Source organism: Monoraphidium neglectum (assembly GCF_000611645.1).
Source record: "Monoraphidium neglectum strain SAG 48.87 unplaced genomic scaffold scaffold01276, whole genome shotgun sequence".
NCBI classification, from domain to species: Eukaryota; Viridiplantae; Chlorophyta; class Chlorophyceae; order Sphaeropleales; family Selenastraceae; genus Monoraphidium; species Monoraphidium neglectum.
The window spans coordinates 1-15,363 of NW_014012352.1; the positions used below are offsets into that span (position 1 = coordinate 1).

Genomic DNA, 15,363 nt, shown 5'->3' on the forward strand with positions numbered 1-15,363 from the left:
CGCGGCGACGGCGGCGACGAGGGCGGCGGCGAGGAGCTGGAGGCGCAGGGACAGCCATGATGAGGCGGCGGCGCCAGCGAGGGTGGCGCGCTGGTATGGGTCCATCAGGGCTGTGAACGCCTGCAAAGGGAGCGGTGGCGATGAGGCTGGATTTCGGTAGCTGTGCAGCTGGGGGAGCCGGGCGTGGGGTGGGGCGCTGGGGCGCACGAGCCCAAGTATGGCAGGGTGCGAAGGGGCAAAGCGCCTGCAGAACGGAGCGATCGGTGAGAGTGGCGGGGCCGCAAGGATGCTGCAAGGGCAGAGAGGCGAGGCGGGGGTCCGCACCCTGGCGAAAGCGGCCTGGGCGCGGAAGGCGCGGATGTTGATGGCGCCGTGGGTGGCGTCCCCCAGGGCCCCGTACAGCGGCGACCGCGCGGCGGCCTCCAGGCGACGCAGCTCGCGGCTGGTGGCGCGGTAGTAGCGCTGCAGGCGCCTGCGGGCGCGCGCGTGCGCGTGCGTAGCCGTCGGGGCGGGCGTGTCAGCTTGGTTCGGCATCCCCTTGAGGCGGCGGGGGGAGGGGGCTTCCCATGTACAAGGGGCTGAACAATGACAGGGCTGGTCGAGGGACGAGCCCGGGAAGAGATTCCCCCGCGCTGAGAGTGGCGGAACCCAAGGGCGCAGTGCGCGGCACCCCCAGCTCGAGAGTCCGAGGCCAAGCCCACGTGCTGCATTTCTAGGTGACGCGGGCGGGGGGCGTGATGCGAGGCTGGGGCCCGGGGCCTCCCGCCCCTGCAGGGCCAGCCGGCAGGAAGCAATTACCTGTAGAGCAGCGCGAGCGGTGCCATAGCCAGCAGCAGCGCCGGCTGCGTGTACGCCAGCACCGCCAGCAGGCCGGCGAGGGAGGCGGCGTTGGCCAGCAGGATGTTGAGTATGAAGGGCAGGGAGTCATCCACGGTGCTCACGTCAGACGAAAACCTGCGGTTTGTAGAGCAAATTTGATGCGTTTGATGTTGCGAATCTTTGCGGCCGGCAGTTGCCAGGTGTTGGGCGGCGCTTTTGGTAAGAGCGCGGGTGAGGCGCGCAGTCGGCGCTGAGGCAGGGGCAGGAGCGCGTCTGCCCCGCAAGGCACAGCGCAATCACCAGAGGTAGCAGCAGCAGCAGCAGCAGCAGCAGCAGCAGCAGCAGCGGCGGCGGCGGCGGCAACAGATGCCCGAAACAAGAGCGTCGCCCGGTCAGCAACGCAAGGTCCGGCACACCTGTTGAGTATCCGTCCGACCGAGTGGCGGTCAAAGAACGCCGCCGGCGCCAGCATCACGGCGCGCAGCAGCCCGTCGTGCGTGCGCCGCGCGGCCGCCATGCCGGCGACCGCAAACGCAAACGCGCGCGCGAGGGTGAACAGCGTGTTGGCGCCCGCCAGGACGGCGAGGCCGGTGAGGAACCCGCGGGCCCAGTCGTCCAAGGGGGGGAGGAGGTCGCGGACGTGCGACGTCATGATGATGCCATCGGAGAGGTCGGCGTGTGCAGAGGCAGCGGCGTGCCCGGGGCCGGGGCCGAGCAGACGCCGGCGCACGTCTGCCAGCGACAGTGCAGTCGAAGCGCCGCTGCCGATGCTCTCAATCCAGAGTGGCCAAAGCGGCGCCACAGCCGGCGCTGTGGGGCTCCAAAGAGCAGCCCGCAGGCCGGGTTCCGCTGCAACCGGGCCCCAGGGCAGGAAGCGGAGGGGGCTGCCGCCCCCAGCCACGCCCGCGTCAGCGTTGGCGCGTGAAATCCAGTGCGCCACGAAGAGGTCGGTGCCATTTTTCGACGCCTGGTGGCAATAATAATGGCAATAATTGATTGTGTAGTTGTGTATTCAGAGTTTATCGAAGGTGCCACAGCGGAGCCGCTCTGTGCTTGCAGGGCAGACCGTCCGCCAGCTCAGGTTCTAGGGCGGCGACAGGGTGCCCCTGAAATGGAATGGTGCAAAACAAGCCACGCCGCCCCGCGCCCGCCAGGTGCACGCGAGCGATTATGCCCAGCCCCCACTCCACACCCAACCCTGCGGCGCCGCGCGCGCGCCAGCGCCCTGCGCCGCCCCCACCTGCATCAGTCCCAGGCTGAGCACGACCGCCGCCACCATGGGCCACCCCACCGCACCCAGGTAAGCCCGGTAAACCGGCCACTTCACGGCGCCAGCAGCCCTCTCCTCCTCCTCCTCCTCCTCCTCGCCCTCGCGCCCCTCCCCGTCCCCCTTCTCCTCTGCGTCGCCTCCGTCGACAGCCCCCTCTGCTGCCGCCTTGCTCCCGTCGTTGGCTGAAACCACGGCCACGGCCGCGTCGAGCGGCTGGCCGGCGCCGCCGGTGGCAGGCGCGAACGCGGATGCCGCTGCATCGGCCGCCGCCGCGTCATCGCCGTCGCCGTCGCCCTCCCCCGCCTCCTGGATAGACTCGAGCTGCGGCGCCTCGCTGGCATGCGGCTGCCAGATCACCTCGCCGTCCGAGGCACGCCGCAGCTCCCTCGGATCCACGTCCTCGTCGGCGGCGGACGACGGCGCGCGTCCAAGGTTGTCGTCCAAAGTGACGGCCTCCGCGTCAGCGCTGCAGCCCGGCGCCGGTGTGTCTGTGGCCGCATCTCCGATGGCGCCGGCCAGGGCGGCGGCGAGGCCGCGCGCGTCTGTCGCCGCCTCGCCCGCGCCGCCCGCGCTGCCGCTGCCGCTGCCAAGGCGGGCGACGCACGAGGGCGCAGAGCGCTGGGGTCAGCACGGGCGCCGGCGTTTCAACCCCCCGATGCCTCAAACAGCTTTCAGCCCCTCACAGCTCAGATGCGTGCCGCTGCCTTGCCCGGCACGCCCCCACCGCTTGTGCTCGCACCTCGCGTTTTCGGCGCCGTTTGCCGCCGCAGCGCCCGGTGGCGGCGTCCTCTCGCCCTTCCATTGCGCGTAGTCACGAGGGTCCCCGGCGAAGGCGAGCCGGCCGTTTTCCAGTGCCAGCACCTTGAAGTGAGAGCGACAGAGAACAGAGGTGTGTGTGTGTGTGTGTGTGTGTGTGTGTGTGTTTGTGCGTGTGTGCATGCATGTGTGTGCATGTGTGTGTTTGTGCGTGCGTTGTGCGTGTTTGAGCGTGCGTATGTCTGTTCGTGTCTCGTGTGCGCGCGCGTGCGTGCTCCTCGGCCCACACAGCGGCTCGGTTGCAATCCCGCCACTCACATCCACATCCTAAATCCTTGCCACAATTCAAATACCTTCCTATCAACCCCACCAACCTGCTCCGCGGCCTGGATACACACAGCAGACTTTGTCACCAGCACCACCGTCGGGTCATCCCCGCCCCCGCCCCCGCCGCCGCCGCCGCCGTCCGGGCGCCCTGAGGTGATCAGGCCGCCGAGTAGCACGTGGCGTATGAGCCATTGGGCGCAGTGGTTGTCCACGGCTGACAGGACGTCATCCAATAGGTAAACTGAGCAGCGGCGGTACAGCGCGCGCGCCAGGGCCAGCCTGCAGGCGGATTCAAGGCGGATTCGAGGGGGTTCGGCTGCGGTTGTGGGGCGGGTTTGAAGGGGTGCAGGCTGGGGTCACGCTGTGCATGTGGGTGCGAGTGTGTGTGTACGGGAGTGTGTGTTTTGGGGTGCACATGCGCGCGCGCGTGTCTGCGAGCTTGAGGGAGCGGCGCGAAATTAGGCGCGAGAGGGCTGCAGGTTTCGCGGCCATGACGAGGGCGGGGCGCACCTCTGCCGCTGTCCGCCGGACAGAGTGCTGCCGCGGTCCCCGATACGCGTGAGATCGCCGGCCGGCAGCGCAGCGAGGTCTGTGTCGAGGGCTGTTGCGTGCAGCACCTTCGAGAGGGGGGCAGGTGCAGTGCCAATTGGGGGTGGTGAGAGAGGTGTTTGTTTGTATGGATGTGTGCGTGTATGATAACACCCCGATGTACACCCTGTGTGTGTGTGTGTGCCTGTGCGTGCGTGCGAGCATGCGCGCGCGCATGTGTGTGTATGTGTGTGAGTGTGCACGTGCGTTGTTTCTAGCAGGTGGCAAGCCACATGGCGGCGCTGCGCCGGTGGGGCGCGGCCTCTGGGCGACCATGGCGCGCCCGCTTCGTGCCATGCGTGCCCCCATCGACGCGCCCCACAGCCCACCCCCAAGTCGCCCGACTGGTGTCATGTCCCTGCAGTGTCCCCACCACCGCCGCCCTTCGCCTCGCTGAGCGATTCAGAAGCAACGCGCCGCCCCACGGCCCCACGCCACCATTGTGACCCTCCCTCCATCCCACAGCCATGCTGCATCCAACGCTTGTCAACCCCAAATCGCACCCTCACCGCACGCACGGCTGCGGAATTTTCACCCACGCGCGCGCACCTCCCGCATCCACCCGGGCTCGTACGGCTCCCCCAGCAACACGTTGTCGCGGATGGTGCCCCCCACCACCCACGGCGCCTGCCCCACGTAGCCGGCGCCCCCGCGCCCCTTGAAGGCGGCCCTGTCGACGAGGGCGCGGCCCGACCACAGCTCCACCTCCCCCAGGAGGGCGGCCAGGAGAGAGCTCTTGCCTGAGCCGACCTGCGGCGGGTGCCGTGGGATCGTCAGAGCGCGACAAATATGATTGGGTGAACAGTGTGGGGTTGACGCGTTGATGGGGGGCCGATGGGGTGGAATCAATAGGGTGGGATGTGGACGGGGTGCTAGTGATTGGATGCATGACGGAGGTGCTGGGCGCCAGCGACGGCGAAGTCGGCCCAAAAAAAGTTGGGTTGACCAGCTGCTAGAAGCGGGGGGCAGGGAGTTTGTGTGGCGGTAGCGAGCATGAACATCAACAATGCACACCCAATCCCGTGCCCGACCCAAGAGTCTGGCGGGGCCGTGGGTGGATTGCGGGGCAGCGCTCGCCCTTGGTGCGCACTGCACAGCGAATGAAGAACGCTGAGGGCGGGGTGCCAGCGGGGCTAGACACACCTGGCCCACCACCACTGTGAGGCGGCCCGCCGGAAGAGCAAGAGTCAGGTCGCTCAGCACGGGGCGCTGGTTCTGTTTAGATTGTCAGGTGAGGAGGGGCGACACGGTAAAGAGCGGGGACAGATGAGGGGTTGGCCAAGGGAGCGTTCACGCGATGGCAGCTTGCAGGGGTGTGGTGGAGGAGGGCGGGGACTCAGAAGCGACAACGAATCGGAGGTACAGCGTCAGGTGCCCGCCCCAAGACACGAATGAGGCGCGTCCGAGACCCGAGAGCGCCGCGGCACGCCGAGCGCCGGCTCAGCGGAGCAGGCAGCTCGCGCGCATGGCGCGCCGGCCGCCGGCCCCAGGGTGGCGTGCGCGGCTGCAGGGCCTCACGTGGCTCCAGGCGAAGGAGGCCTTCTCGAAAACGGCGACGGCGCCCTCCCGCTGCAACACGTGCCGCTCCTCCTCGCGCCCCGGATCCTCGAGCGCAGCCGTCGCCGCCGCCGCCGCCCCAGCCGGCCCGGCGGGCAGCCCAGGCGGCGGCCTCGCGGCCGCGGCGGCGCCGCGGCCGTGCGCGGCGCCGGGGGCGGGGAGGGACGTCCATGAGGCCGAGCGCTGCGGGAGCGTGAGGAACGCCTGCAGACGGCGCACGGACACGAAGGCCTCGACCACGCCGTTGATGACCCACGGAATCGCGCTGGGCGGGTGGGTTTGAGGGCAGGGAGATGTGCAGGCGGAGGGCAGCAGGACGGGACGGTCGGCAATGATGGAGGAGATGAGGTAGGGATGTGGGGAAGACGGGAGCAGGAGCTGCGTGCTGCGCGTGAGCGCAGGGCCTGGGAGGACGTGCGCGGTAGGGTGCCCACACGCGCGGCGCGGCGCGGCGCGGCGCGGTGCTGCACGACGCGGCGCGGACGCACTTGAGGGGGGCGATGAGCATATTAAAGAGTGCCAGGCTCGTGAAAACGACGCTGGGCCTGCGGGTGGGGGAAAGTGGGCGGGAGGACGCGCGCGGCGGGGTGCGCTGAGGCGGCCGCGGATGGGATGGGGTTGTGTGAGCGGCGCGCCGCAAGCTCCAGGCTATCCCTCAGGCCCTGGCGCAGCTTTGGGAGGCGAATAGGGTCAGGTACCCTGGAATTCGCATCAGCCAAGAGCAGCCGCACAACAAAAGGAGGGTTCAAACAGCAACAGCACCACCCCTCCCCACGCCGCGCAGCGCGGCGGCCCCGCTGCCCTTTCCCGTGTCGGGCGCGGGGGCCGTGCGGGGGAGGGGAGGGGAGAGGGGGAGGCCCTCTCACTTGAGGGGCTGCCCCAGGAGGGCCATCAGGCCAAACGTGAGGGCGGAGAAGAGCAGCTGGGTGGCGGCCCAGAAGTAGACGCACAGGGCGTCCAGATACTTCCGCACCTGTCAGATATTTTTTGGGGCGAGGTGTTTATAAGGGGATTACATGGGGGTTTGACCGGGGGCTAGGGCGGGACGGAGTCTGGCGGCCGGGGATGGGGTGTCCGTTTGGGGTTCGTGAGGGGTAGGATTGGGTAGTGTGGTGGCAGGGTTTAGTGGGGCCCTGGGCTGGGTGGGGTTTTGGAGTGTGCCAGAGTGGTGGCTGACCCTTCCGCAGGTTCATATTGTCGGCACTGGAGGAAAACTGGTGCATTGGGAGACGGCGTGGTCAAGGGCAGAGGGCAAGGCAGGCTTCTGAGAGGCCGTTCAAGCCCCTTCCCCCCACCACATGCGCACGCCCTCCCCCCGCTCCCCAGCCCACCGCCAGCTGCTGCAGCTCCAGCTCCCGCGCGCCGCCGATGCGCGCCACAAAGGCGGGCTCCAGTGACATCACTTTGACGACGCGGATGCCGTGGAGCATCTCCCCCATCAGCCGCACGCCTGTTTTTGTTGAGTAAGGTAGGAAGGGCAAACTTAGAGGTCAAGGCACAGCACGATGACTGCGGCAGGGGAGGGCAGGCGGCCATGACCTGGGCCTCTGAACCAGTGGGCAGGCTTTTGACGGGGGTGCGAGGGGGCAGCGCCCTCGCCTGGGCTCGGACCCGGCCCTCCCTTGCGCCCTACAGCCGCGCGCGCGCCCACGCCGCCCCGCCCCCGGCGTCGGCCCCGCCGCCCCCGCAGAGCCCGCCAACGCTGGCCCATCCCTGCCCCCGTAACCTGCGCCGCCCATCGCTCCCCCTCCCCCTTCCCGACCGCTCCCACCCCTTGCTTCAACCACCATCTGCCCCTGAATCCACCATAGCAGTGCCGCCGCAAATGCCCGACACCCCCCGCCCCCCACTCACGCGCGTCCTTATGGCCCATCATGCTCAGGCTTGCCGCCTGGATGCGCCCCGCCAGCGCTCGGTTCACGGGCAGCATCGCCACGCACAGCGCCACGCCCGCCACGAACGCGAAGCGGACCTACATGTGCGTGTGCGGCCGCCGGTTAACACAGCTCAAGGGCCTAAGGTGGCAAATCTGCAGGCGCCACTTACAAAGCACGCTCACCCCTTGTCCGCCTCTGCAGTCCGTCGCCCCCATGGAATTGCAGACCCCGATGCGTCCCGCCTCTCCGCTCGTCCCCGCCGCCTCCCCCTCCCCTTCTGCCGGCCCGCGGCCCCGGCTGCTCCCCGTCCCGCCCTGGCCCGCCCCGAACGACCCGCGCCGCGAGCAGGGCCAACCTGCGTGTACAGCAGCCACATCGCCACCGCCAGCTGTATGGGTAGGCTCCAAAGCTCCTGGAAGCTGGGCACCAGGTTGACCACGCGCCCCGCGTCCACGCCCATCAGCGTCGCCGCGTCGGCGCCGCCGGCGGCGTCGGCGGCGCGGGTGAGGAGGGCCTGGGTGTGCAGGCAGGCCATCAGGCCCGCACGCAGCCTGCAAAGGGGACGCGAGCGGCGATTGTTGGGTGTCCAAGGGTGCAGAGAGGAGCGGTGGAGGCGGCGGCGCCCTGGGCCCTTCAGGCCAGGGCGAACGCAGGCAACGATGGGGTGCTTCCTTGGGCTAAGAAACTTGAGCGGGTGGGTGGCATACGCGCGCCTCCGCGACCGCCCAGTCCATACGAAAAGCGCAAACCCGCCGCCTGCCCGCGCGCCCCCGCCGCAGCCCGTTCCCGCCGCCCGCCCCCCACCTGTTCGAAACGACATTCATCCGGTATTCATAATGCGCCCCCAGCACCGCCTTGGCCGCCGCCGCCAGCCCTAGCAGCCCCGCCCAAACATAGCCTGCGTTCGGCCCCAAAAACACAGCAGCCGCAGCCGCGGCCGCGCCCGTGGGGGGGCTCGGTGGCGGGTCGCTGGGGGGCGCCGCGGAGTCGATCTGCTGCACTAGCTGCTTCAGCAGCAGCGGCATGAGCAGCATGAGGCCATCGTTTAGGGCTTTGAGGAGGGCCAGCGGAAAATAGGCGGAGCCGTAGGCGGCCGCGAGGGCGCGGAGGAGGGAGGGGCGGCGCCGGGGGCGCGGCGCGGGGGCGGCGCCGAAGCGCGGCGCGTCTGGCGCGGCGTGGGAGAGTTCCTGGAAATGACGGGAGGGAGGTGTTTTCAGGGTGCGCCGCGCATGCGTGATTGATCCATGCCGGGCGATCTTTGCACGTGCCGAACGCGAATGCGGATGCATGAGCGATTTGCAACTCGGTGCCATTACTTGTTGCAGCTGTGCCTGGGGTCAACACTGGAGCGCCCCAGGCGGGCCCCCCTCTGCGCCTGCCAGGGCAGCGGCGGACAGGCGCGCCCGCACCTTGACCCATTGACGCCACAGCGCGTCCCCGCACTCCGCGGGCGACGCGCCCGGCGGGGGCGGCGGCAAGTCCGAGTCCTGCAGCTGCCGCGAATAGCCGGTGGCGACCATCGGCGAGACCCAGCCGAATAGCCATGAGCAGCGGCCGCCGTAAGCGGGCGGGTGCTCGTGATGGCGTGCCATATGGGTGGTTGCAGTCACCCACAGACGGGGCACTGGGGTATCAGATCATTACGTTTGCACACGCGCCAGTACCAGGACTGCGTTGCAAGAGCTCCATATAACGTGTGTGATTTATTCTATCAATGAGCTTTGCACGCTCATGCTCGGTGTTTTGAACCACTTGCAGGCAGTTGTGGGTGCAGGTCTTGCTCTGCAGCGGGCTGAGGACTGGGCTTCTTACCCCCACTCTGATTAGCCATATGGCCGTGCGGCTCCTAGCAGCACGGCAGGCTTCAGTTGCACATTTAAGTCGCTGCAGCAGGGCCATGGCAGGTGCGAAATCGGCCTGGGGAGCACGTCACCACTGGTAAATTCGCGCCCAATGCCCCGGCACCGCCGCCAGCACCCCTGCAGGCGTGCCCACCCGGCCCCCGCTCGTCGTCGCGATTGATGGGCCGGCGGCCAGCGGCAAGGGCACCCTTGCGCGGCTGCTTGCCGAGCGTCTTGGGCTGGCGCACCTAGATACAGGTGGGAGCTGGAGCCCAGACGCGGCAGCCGGGAGCGCCGCTGCTGCGATCTCGCCAAGAGGCCGCAGCAGGGGCAGCAGAGGCAGCGGCAGTGTGGCGTCGGCGTCGGCAGCAGCAGCAGCGGCAGCAGCCGCCGCAGTAGCAGCAGCCCGAGGGGAGCCAGCCCGAGGGGAGCCAGCCACTTGTCCGCCTGCGGGGGGCCTGCCGAAACACCATCCGCCGTCACTATGCTGCAAGCGATGCAGCTGCAATTCAAGCAACACGGACGCGCCCCGCCGGCCAGCCAGCCGCGTCGACCCGCCGCCTGCGGCACGCGCCACCCGCAGAGGCGCCCCGCTACGCTGAACCCCTGCCAGCCTCCCGCGCCCCCCTGCCCCCCGCGCCGGCCGCGAGCCCACCCATGCACTCCACACCGCCACGCGGCGCTGGCACGCAGGCCTGCTCTATCGCCGCGTGGCCCTCGCGGCGCTGGACGCGGGCACAGCCCTCAACGACGAGCCCGCGCTCGCCGCGCTCGCCGCCGCGCTGCCGCCGCCGGCGCCCGCCGACGCTGCGCGCCTGCGGGGCGAGGGCGTCGGCCAGGCGGCGTCCCAGGTGTCTGCGCTGCCGCGCGTGAGGGCGGCGCTGCTGGAAGCGCAGAGGGACTTTGCGCGGCGGCCGCCGGCACCGTTCAAAGGTGGGTGCTGCGCAGGGTCAGGAAACAGTGGCTCCCCACCCATGTGAGGCGCAAGCTGCACATCATGATGATATGAGGGCGGGTTTATCGGGTATGTGCAGCTGGAGGGCCAATCCCCCTGGCTTCGTTCTGCTCAAGGCAAGCTTGTGCCTTCTTTCCCCTGCGCGCTGCTACCCGCCGGCGCACACCCCAGTCGACCCAGCCGCGAGAGCCGGCCGGCCCATGGGCGGCTGCGGGGCGGCCGCAGCGGCCGCAGCGCCTGCCCTGGCCGCCAACACTCACAGCTGGATGGGTTGTGACCGGCGCGCACCGCGGCTCTCTCTCTCTCTCTGCCCCGCCGCCTCCCCTCCCCCTCTCTTGACGCATTCCTCATATGCACCGGCGCTCAGCCACTCAGTGCCTGATCCCATCATTCCACCCGTTCGCAGGCGCCGTCCTGGACGGCCGGGACGTCGGCACTGTGGTGTGCCCCGACGCGGACGCCAAGCTCTTTGTGACGGCCAGCCTCGAGGTGCGCGCGCGGCGGCGCCTGGCAGAGCTTGTGGAGGTGGAGAGCATGCAGCAGCAGCAGCAGCAGCAGCAGCAGCAGCAGCAGCAGCAGCAGCAGCAGCAGCAGCAGGAGGGAGGAGGGACGGCCGCGGCGGCGGCGACCCCGACCGCGGGCGGCGCCGGCGCAGGCGCCAGCGCGCCGCCTACGTATGAGCAGGTCTTGTCAGCGATGCGCGAGCGCGACGCCCGCGACGCGGCACGCGCTGCGGCGCCGCTGCGGCCGGCAGGGGACGCGTTGGTGCTGGATACCACCGACCTCACCATAGAGGGCGCCCTCGCGGCTGCCCTGGCGCACGTGGAGCGGCGCGCCAGGGCGGCCGCCGCCGCCGCCAGCAGCGCCGGGCGGGGCTTTTGACGGGCGGCCCCGCGGTTTGCGCCCGCGTTTGCGCCTGGTTGGCCGCGCAGCGACCACGCTCGTGGGCGCGTCGGGGCGTGCGGCGTGGGGGTATGTAGGTGGGGACTTTTCGTCTTGCTGCTGGACGGGCGACGATTGTCAGCCGTCGGTCACGCAACCTCTGTTAGCGATTGTATTACAGCTGAGTAGGAAACGGCACAGATGAGGCCTTCTCAATCCGTTGCTCTGGTGAGGTTTTAGGTATGTGCGTGTCGTACAGACGAGTCGTACAGCCGAGTCAAGTGGGGTTGCGATAAGAGCGCGCGATGGGCGCCGCGCGCAGGCACGCGCGGCGCGGGCGCGTGCGGTGCGTGAGAGTGCCTTGCGTGCGCCGCTCAAGTGGTCGGTTCTGGTGGGATCAATGAGGGAGGGGTCGCCGGGGGCCGCTCGCGCTCACACCACAGTGCTTTGATGGCGGAAATCGGCCACGCCCGCCCGTCGAGCGGGGTGGCTGTGTGCAAAGCTTTCCTCCAGTCCCGCAGATCTCTGGGCCCCAGAGATCTGCGCCAGCCAGAGATCTGTGCAGTGATCTGTAAAATTGAGGCAATAACCACTAGAGCAGGGGTGCGGGGCGACAACATTGGGATTGCAGTTGGAGAGATGCCTGCGCAAGGTGGAACGGGCCGAGGAGGGGCTGAAGGGTGCGCACATGCCATGCGTCCCCACGCGGGGGCGTGGCGAGCGTCTTTGCGTGTGGACTGCGGCAGGGGCGGGTTGAAGTGGCAAGGGGGGTGGAGGTAGCCCGGACGGGCAGCTGGAGGCGGCGCGGGCAAGGCAGCAGGCCCCGCGAGCGGCGCTGCCTAGCGGCCGGTCAAGGTGGCCCCGCATGCCCCGGCGGCAACAGCGGGCAACAAAGGGTGTGAGGGTTCCGAAACAGAGCGCCGCGCCCCGCCCAGCGCGCGGCGCAGACGCCCGCGACGCGCGTGGGCGGGCCCGCCGCCGGGGTGCGGCGACGCAGCGACGACGGGGGGTGGGGCCTATCGACACTGCGAGCGGACAGGGCTGCTCAGATGGGACCCAGATAGGGGGACGTTGCAGCGCACAGCCACAAAAGTGACTAGGCTGAGGCACACAGCGACGGCGTCCCGGGGAACGACGCAGCCGCAGCAGCAGCCGCGGCTGGGAGCTGCCAGTGCAGCGCGCACGCCGCCCTGGCCAACCAAGAATCGGCCAGCATGCGTCGGCGTGCACCCATGCGGCGTGCCACCTCTAATCGGCCACGCCCGACATTGCAGGTGCGCGCGAGCATGGCCCCTTCGGCTTGCTGCTCATGCGGGGGCGCGTCGGGCCTGCGCGACGCTGCGGCTCGATTTAAGAGCACGCGCGCGCGCGCCAGGAGTCCTTGCAATACGGTGGCCAGGGGGCAGCCTGGGTGGGTGCCCACGGGCCGTTCGTGGCATGGTGCGAGGCGGCGGTGGCGGCCTTCACGGCCTCCGGGGCGTCTCAAAATGACAGCTGTGACCAGGCAAGCACTATGAAAGCCGCAACATCGCGCCGGGACGGTCGCACGCCGCCGGGCGGCGACCCCCACCGGCCTTGCAGCGAGACAGAGAGGAACAGAAAAGCCGCCCGAATTCGCACACCTCGCGGGGCGGGGCGCGCTCATGCACGCCAGCAAACACGCGCGACGTTTGCGCGTGCGCAAACGCGCGCGTGCACGCCTCACACAACGTGCGCACACGCGCGCGCGCCGCGCATCGTGCGTCGGTGCGGCGTGCGCTGGCCCTCTTTTGCGGCGGGGGCCGGGGCGGCGCGACCGCTGAAATGCCGAGGATAAGTGGAGTTGCGCCGGCGGGAGACCCGGAAACGGGCCCTGAAAAAGAAATTTGATGGGCACAGAAGACAGGCCCCGGAAACAGCCCGAGCGTGAGGGCACTCGGCCGGAAGAAGGCCCACAGCGCGGCCCCAAGGAGGGCCGCGGTCGCAGCACAGAGCCAAGTCGCGTTGCTGCCGGCACGCGCCCCGCGACACGACGCGCATGCGAAGGCCGCGCGCGCCCGCGGCCGCTATGCCAACCGGATGCGTGCAGTACGGGCCCAGAAGGCGAGGCCGGGGCCGCGACACGCGCCTTGGCACACGCGCGCGACCCGCCGGCCCCGCATCGATGTGCGCAGAGTGGAGCCCCATAAGTGGGGGGAACGGGGACGCGGTCATGCCAGGGCCCCTCAGACACACGCCCAGAGTGCATGCACACGTGCAGCGGCGGCAGCCGCCGTTATTCGCGCGCCCGCAGTGCTGTTGTAACCCACACCTGCTAGTCGGCGGTCTCACAGCCCCAGGCGCCCCAAAGTAGCAGGCATGCATGCACGCGCGCAAGGCGCGCGTCTGACATCTCCTCAGCTCCGAAACAGACACCCTCCCTGGGCAGGGCCGCTCCATACTCGTCTTGCAGCAAAAGACCATCGTCCCAGAAATGGGGCGGCCCGCCGGCAGGCCGCGGCCAGCCAGTCAGAGCCCTCGATAAGAGGCCTCACAAGCCGCGGGGCGCGCCGCCGCGCGGCGGCGCCCCCAGGCGCGCTCAGAGGTCTCTGATGAAGACGCTGTTCGAGAGGGCCGAGCCGCTCGCGGGCTCCCCGCCGGCCCCGCGCCGCGCGGCCGCGTCGGCCGGGCCGGCGCCCGGGCCGCCAGAGTGCTCCGCGGCGCCCGCGGACGGCGGCGCGGAGGGTGCGGCGGCGGCATGGGCGTCCTGAACCTGCTCCTCTTGAAGCATCAGCTGCAAGCACCTGGGATGGTACGCGTTTCCAAGGTTGAGCGATCTGATCTCCCTTGGACAAATGAACCAAAAAGCACGCCGGATGCTCACATTTGTGCGTCACAAGCGGCCAGCGGACAACCCCTGATTACGGGCAGCCCCAAGGAAGCAGCGCCCTCATGCGGCGCCGCGCGCTGCGTCAGGAGCACGCGCGGCCGCAAAGCCGCACGCCCCGCCGCAGCTGCCCCGGCGCCAGCCCCACCTGAGGACGGAATCGAACGCGGGGCGCCGCAGCGGGTCCGAGTGCCAGCAGCTTGTCATCAGCAGCTCAAAGGGCTCGGGCATGCCCGGGGGCAGGGGAGGGCGGGCGTCGTGCAGCACGACCCGCTCAAACACCTGGGGGCAGGGTTTGTTGTGGAGGGGCGGCGCGGGCGGGATGAGGTATTGGGCCGGCGAGCCCGTTTGACGGGGGAGCGCCGGGTTGAACAGGGGAGTCATTGGGGGGGGACCCCGGCGTTTCGGCTGGGATGGAGAGCAAGGCCTGACGCAGGCGGCCGTCGGCAGAGGGCGATGCACGAGAGCCGGCAGCCGCGCTCGCAGCAGAGAGGTGACATCGGGGGGCGAATGTATGGTTCAGGCCCCGATCGCGTCCGCGCACCTCTCCATAGTGCATGCTGCCAAAAGCCAGGCTGCCTGTGAAGAGCTCCCACATCAGGATGCCTGCGCAGGGCGCGGCGCGGCGCAAAAAGCCGGGGTCGGGGTCGGGCGCTTGGGCGGGCGGACGGCCAGCCGCCGTGCGCGGCGAGGCGGGACAGGGCGCAACGGCGGAGCAACCCGTGCGCGAGAGCGCCTTTTTGACCGCAGCCGCAGAGGAGGGATTGAGTGTAGGGGAGGGGAGGCGAAAGGGGTTAGGCGGTTAAAAGCTTGATGAGGGGCGGATGGGGTCGCTCACCAAAGGCGTACACGTCGGCGGCGGGGCTGATCTTCCCCAATCGCAGCACCTCCTGCGAGCGAGGGCGTTGGGCGGGCGCAGCGGGGTGCCGGGGTGGGGCCAGGCAGCTGAGGCCGGCGTGCGGTGCGGCGACACCCGGGCGCCGTGGCGGCAGCGGCCAGCCTCGTGCAGTGGTAAGGGGCTTGCGAAGCCTGCTGCTGAACGCAGGTGAGGGCAGGCACGCGCACACCGAGGACGCCACGAAGCCCTGCGGCGGGAGGCACAGGGGGGGCGCGAGCGCATGCGAGACGGGGCCTGGGGAGTCCCCAGGCTCTCTCACCGGCCCCATGTGGGTGATGGTGCCAAACGTGCGCGTCGACCGGTGCGTCGCGCCGGCGTTGAGCACTCGGCTGAGGCCAAAGTCGGAGACCTTGGCGACATAGCCATAAGGCGCCTCCGAGCGGCTCTGCAGCAGCACGTTGGCCGCCTGGCGGGGGCGGGGCGGGGCCGGCGGCGACGAGGGAGAAGGTTGGGGGCGGGCAAGCGGGGGAGAACGCCCGGCTTCGTAAGTAGCGCCCAGCTGGCTTTGTGGGCTGGCCCTTGGCAAAGGCCCCGGCCGGGGACAAACACGCGCACACGCACACTCTCGGGGGAGTGGCTGGCTACCAGACGGGCTGCCGGCGTCCACCCAGAACAGCCGCCCCGTGCGAGTCGCGCCACCATGCATGAGTCGCAACGCCACAATTTCGGCCCCCGTGATATTGGATGGGGGCAAAGGGCGTCCCACCTTGAGGTCCCCATGGAGCACGTTGCTGCGGTGGAGGTAGGC

General features: G+C 69.7%; 3 protein-coding genes across 3 annotated transcripts; 1 reads left to right on the forward strand and 2 right to left on the reverse strand.

Annotated features, from left to right (window-relative positions):
* Nucleotides 1-9: 9 nt before the first annotated feature.
* On the reverse strand, nt 10-8,786 carry MNEG_7291 (hypothetical protein; the record flags this gene model as incomplete). Its single annotated transcript, XM_014044234.1, has 18 exons — nt 10-120; nt 325-472; nt 799-954; nt 1,236-1,786; nt 2,012-2,672; nt 2,829-2,950; nt 3,220-3,451; nt 3,683-3,789; nt 4,310-4,510; nt 4,904-4,975; nt 5,279-5,582; nt 5,752-5,862; nt 6,184-6,290; nt 6,649-6,767; nt 7,172-7,289; nt 7,550-7,745; nt 7,999-8,381; nt 8,604-8,786. Coding segments are annotated over 18 exons (3,882 nt in total), but the record flags the coding sequence as incomplete, so codon positions are not given.
* A 305-nt stretch (nt 8,787-9,091) lies between these two features.
* Nucleotides 9,092-10,872, forward strand: MNEG_7292 (Cytidylate kinase; the record flags this gene model as incomplete). The annotated part of the gene is made up of 3 exons (XM_014044235.1): nt 9,092-9,098; nt 9,729-9,968; nt 10,397-10,872. The coding sequence occupies 3 exons, from the start codon at nt 9,092-9,094 to the stop codon at nt 10,870-10,872; spliced, it is 723 nt and encodes a 240-aa protein (XP_013899689.1).
* A 2,557-nt stretch (nt 10,873-13,429) lies between these two features.
* On the reverse strand, nt 13,430-15,261 carry MNEG_7293 (hypothetical protein; the record flags this gene model as incomplete). The annotated part of the gene is made up of 6 exons (XM_014044236.1): nt 13,430-13,634; nt 13,866-13,999; nt 14,262-14,323; nt 14,556-14,607; nt 14,875-15,021; nt 15,223-15,261. The coding sequence occupies 6 exons, from the start codon at nt 15,259-15,261 to the stop codon at nt 13,430-13,432; spliced, it is 639 nt and encodes a 212-aa protein (XP_013899690.1).
* Nucleotides 15,262-15,363: the final 102 nt, after the last annotated feature.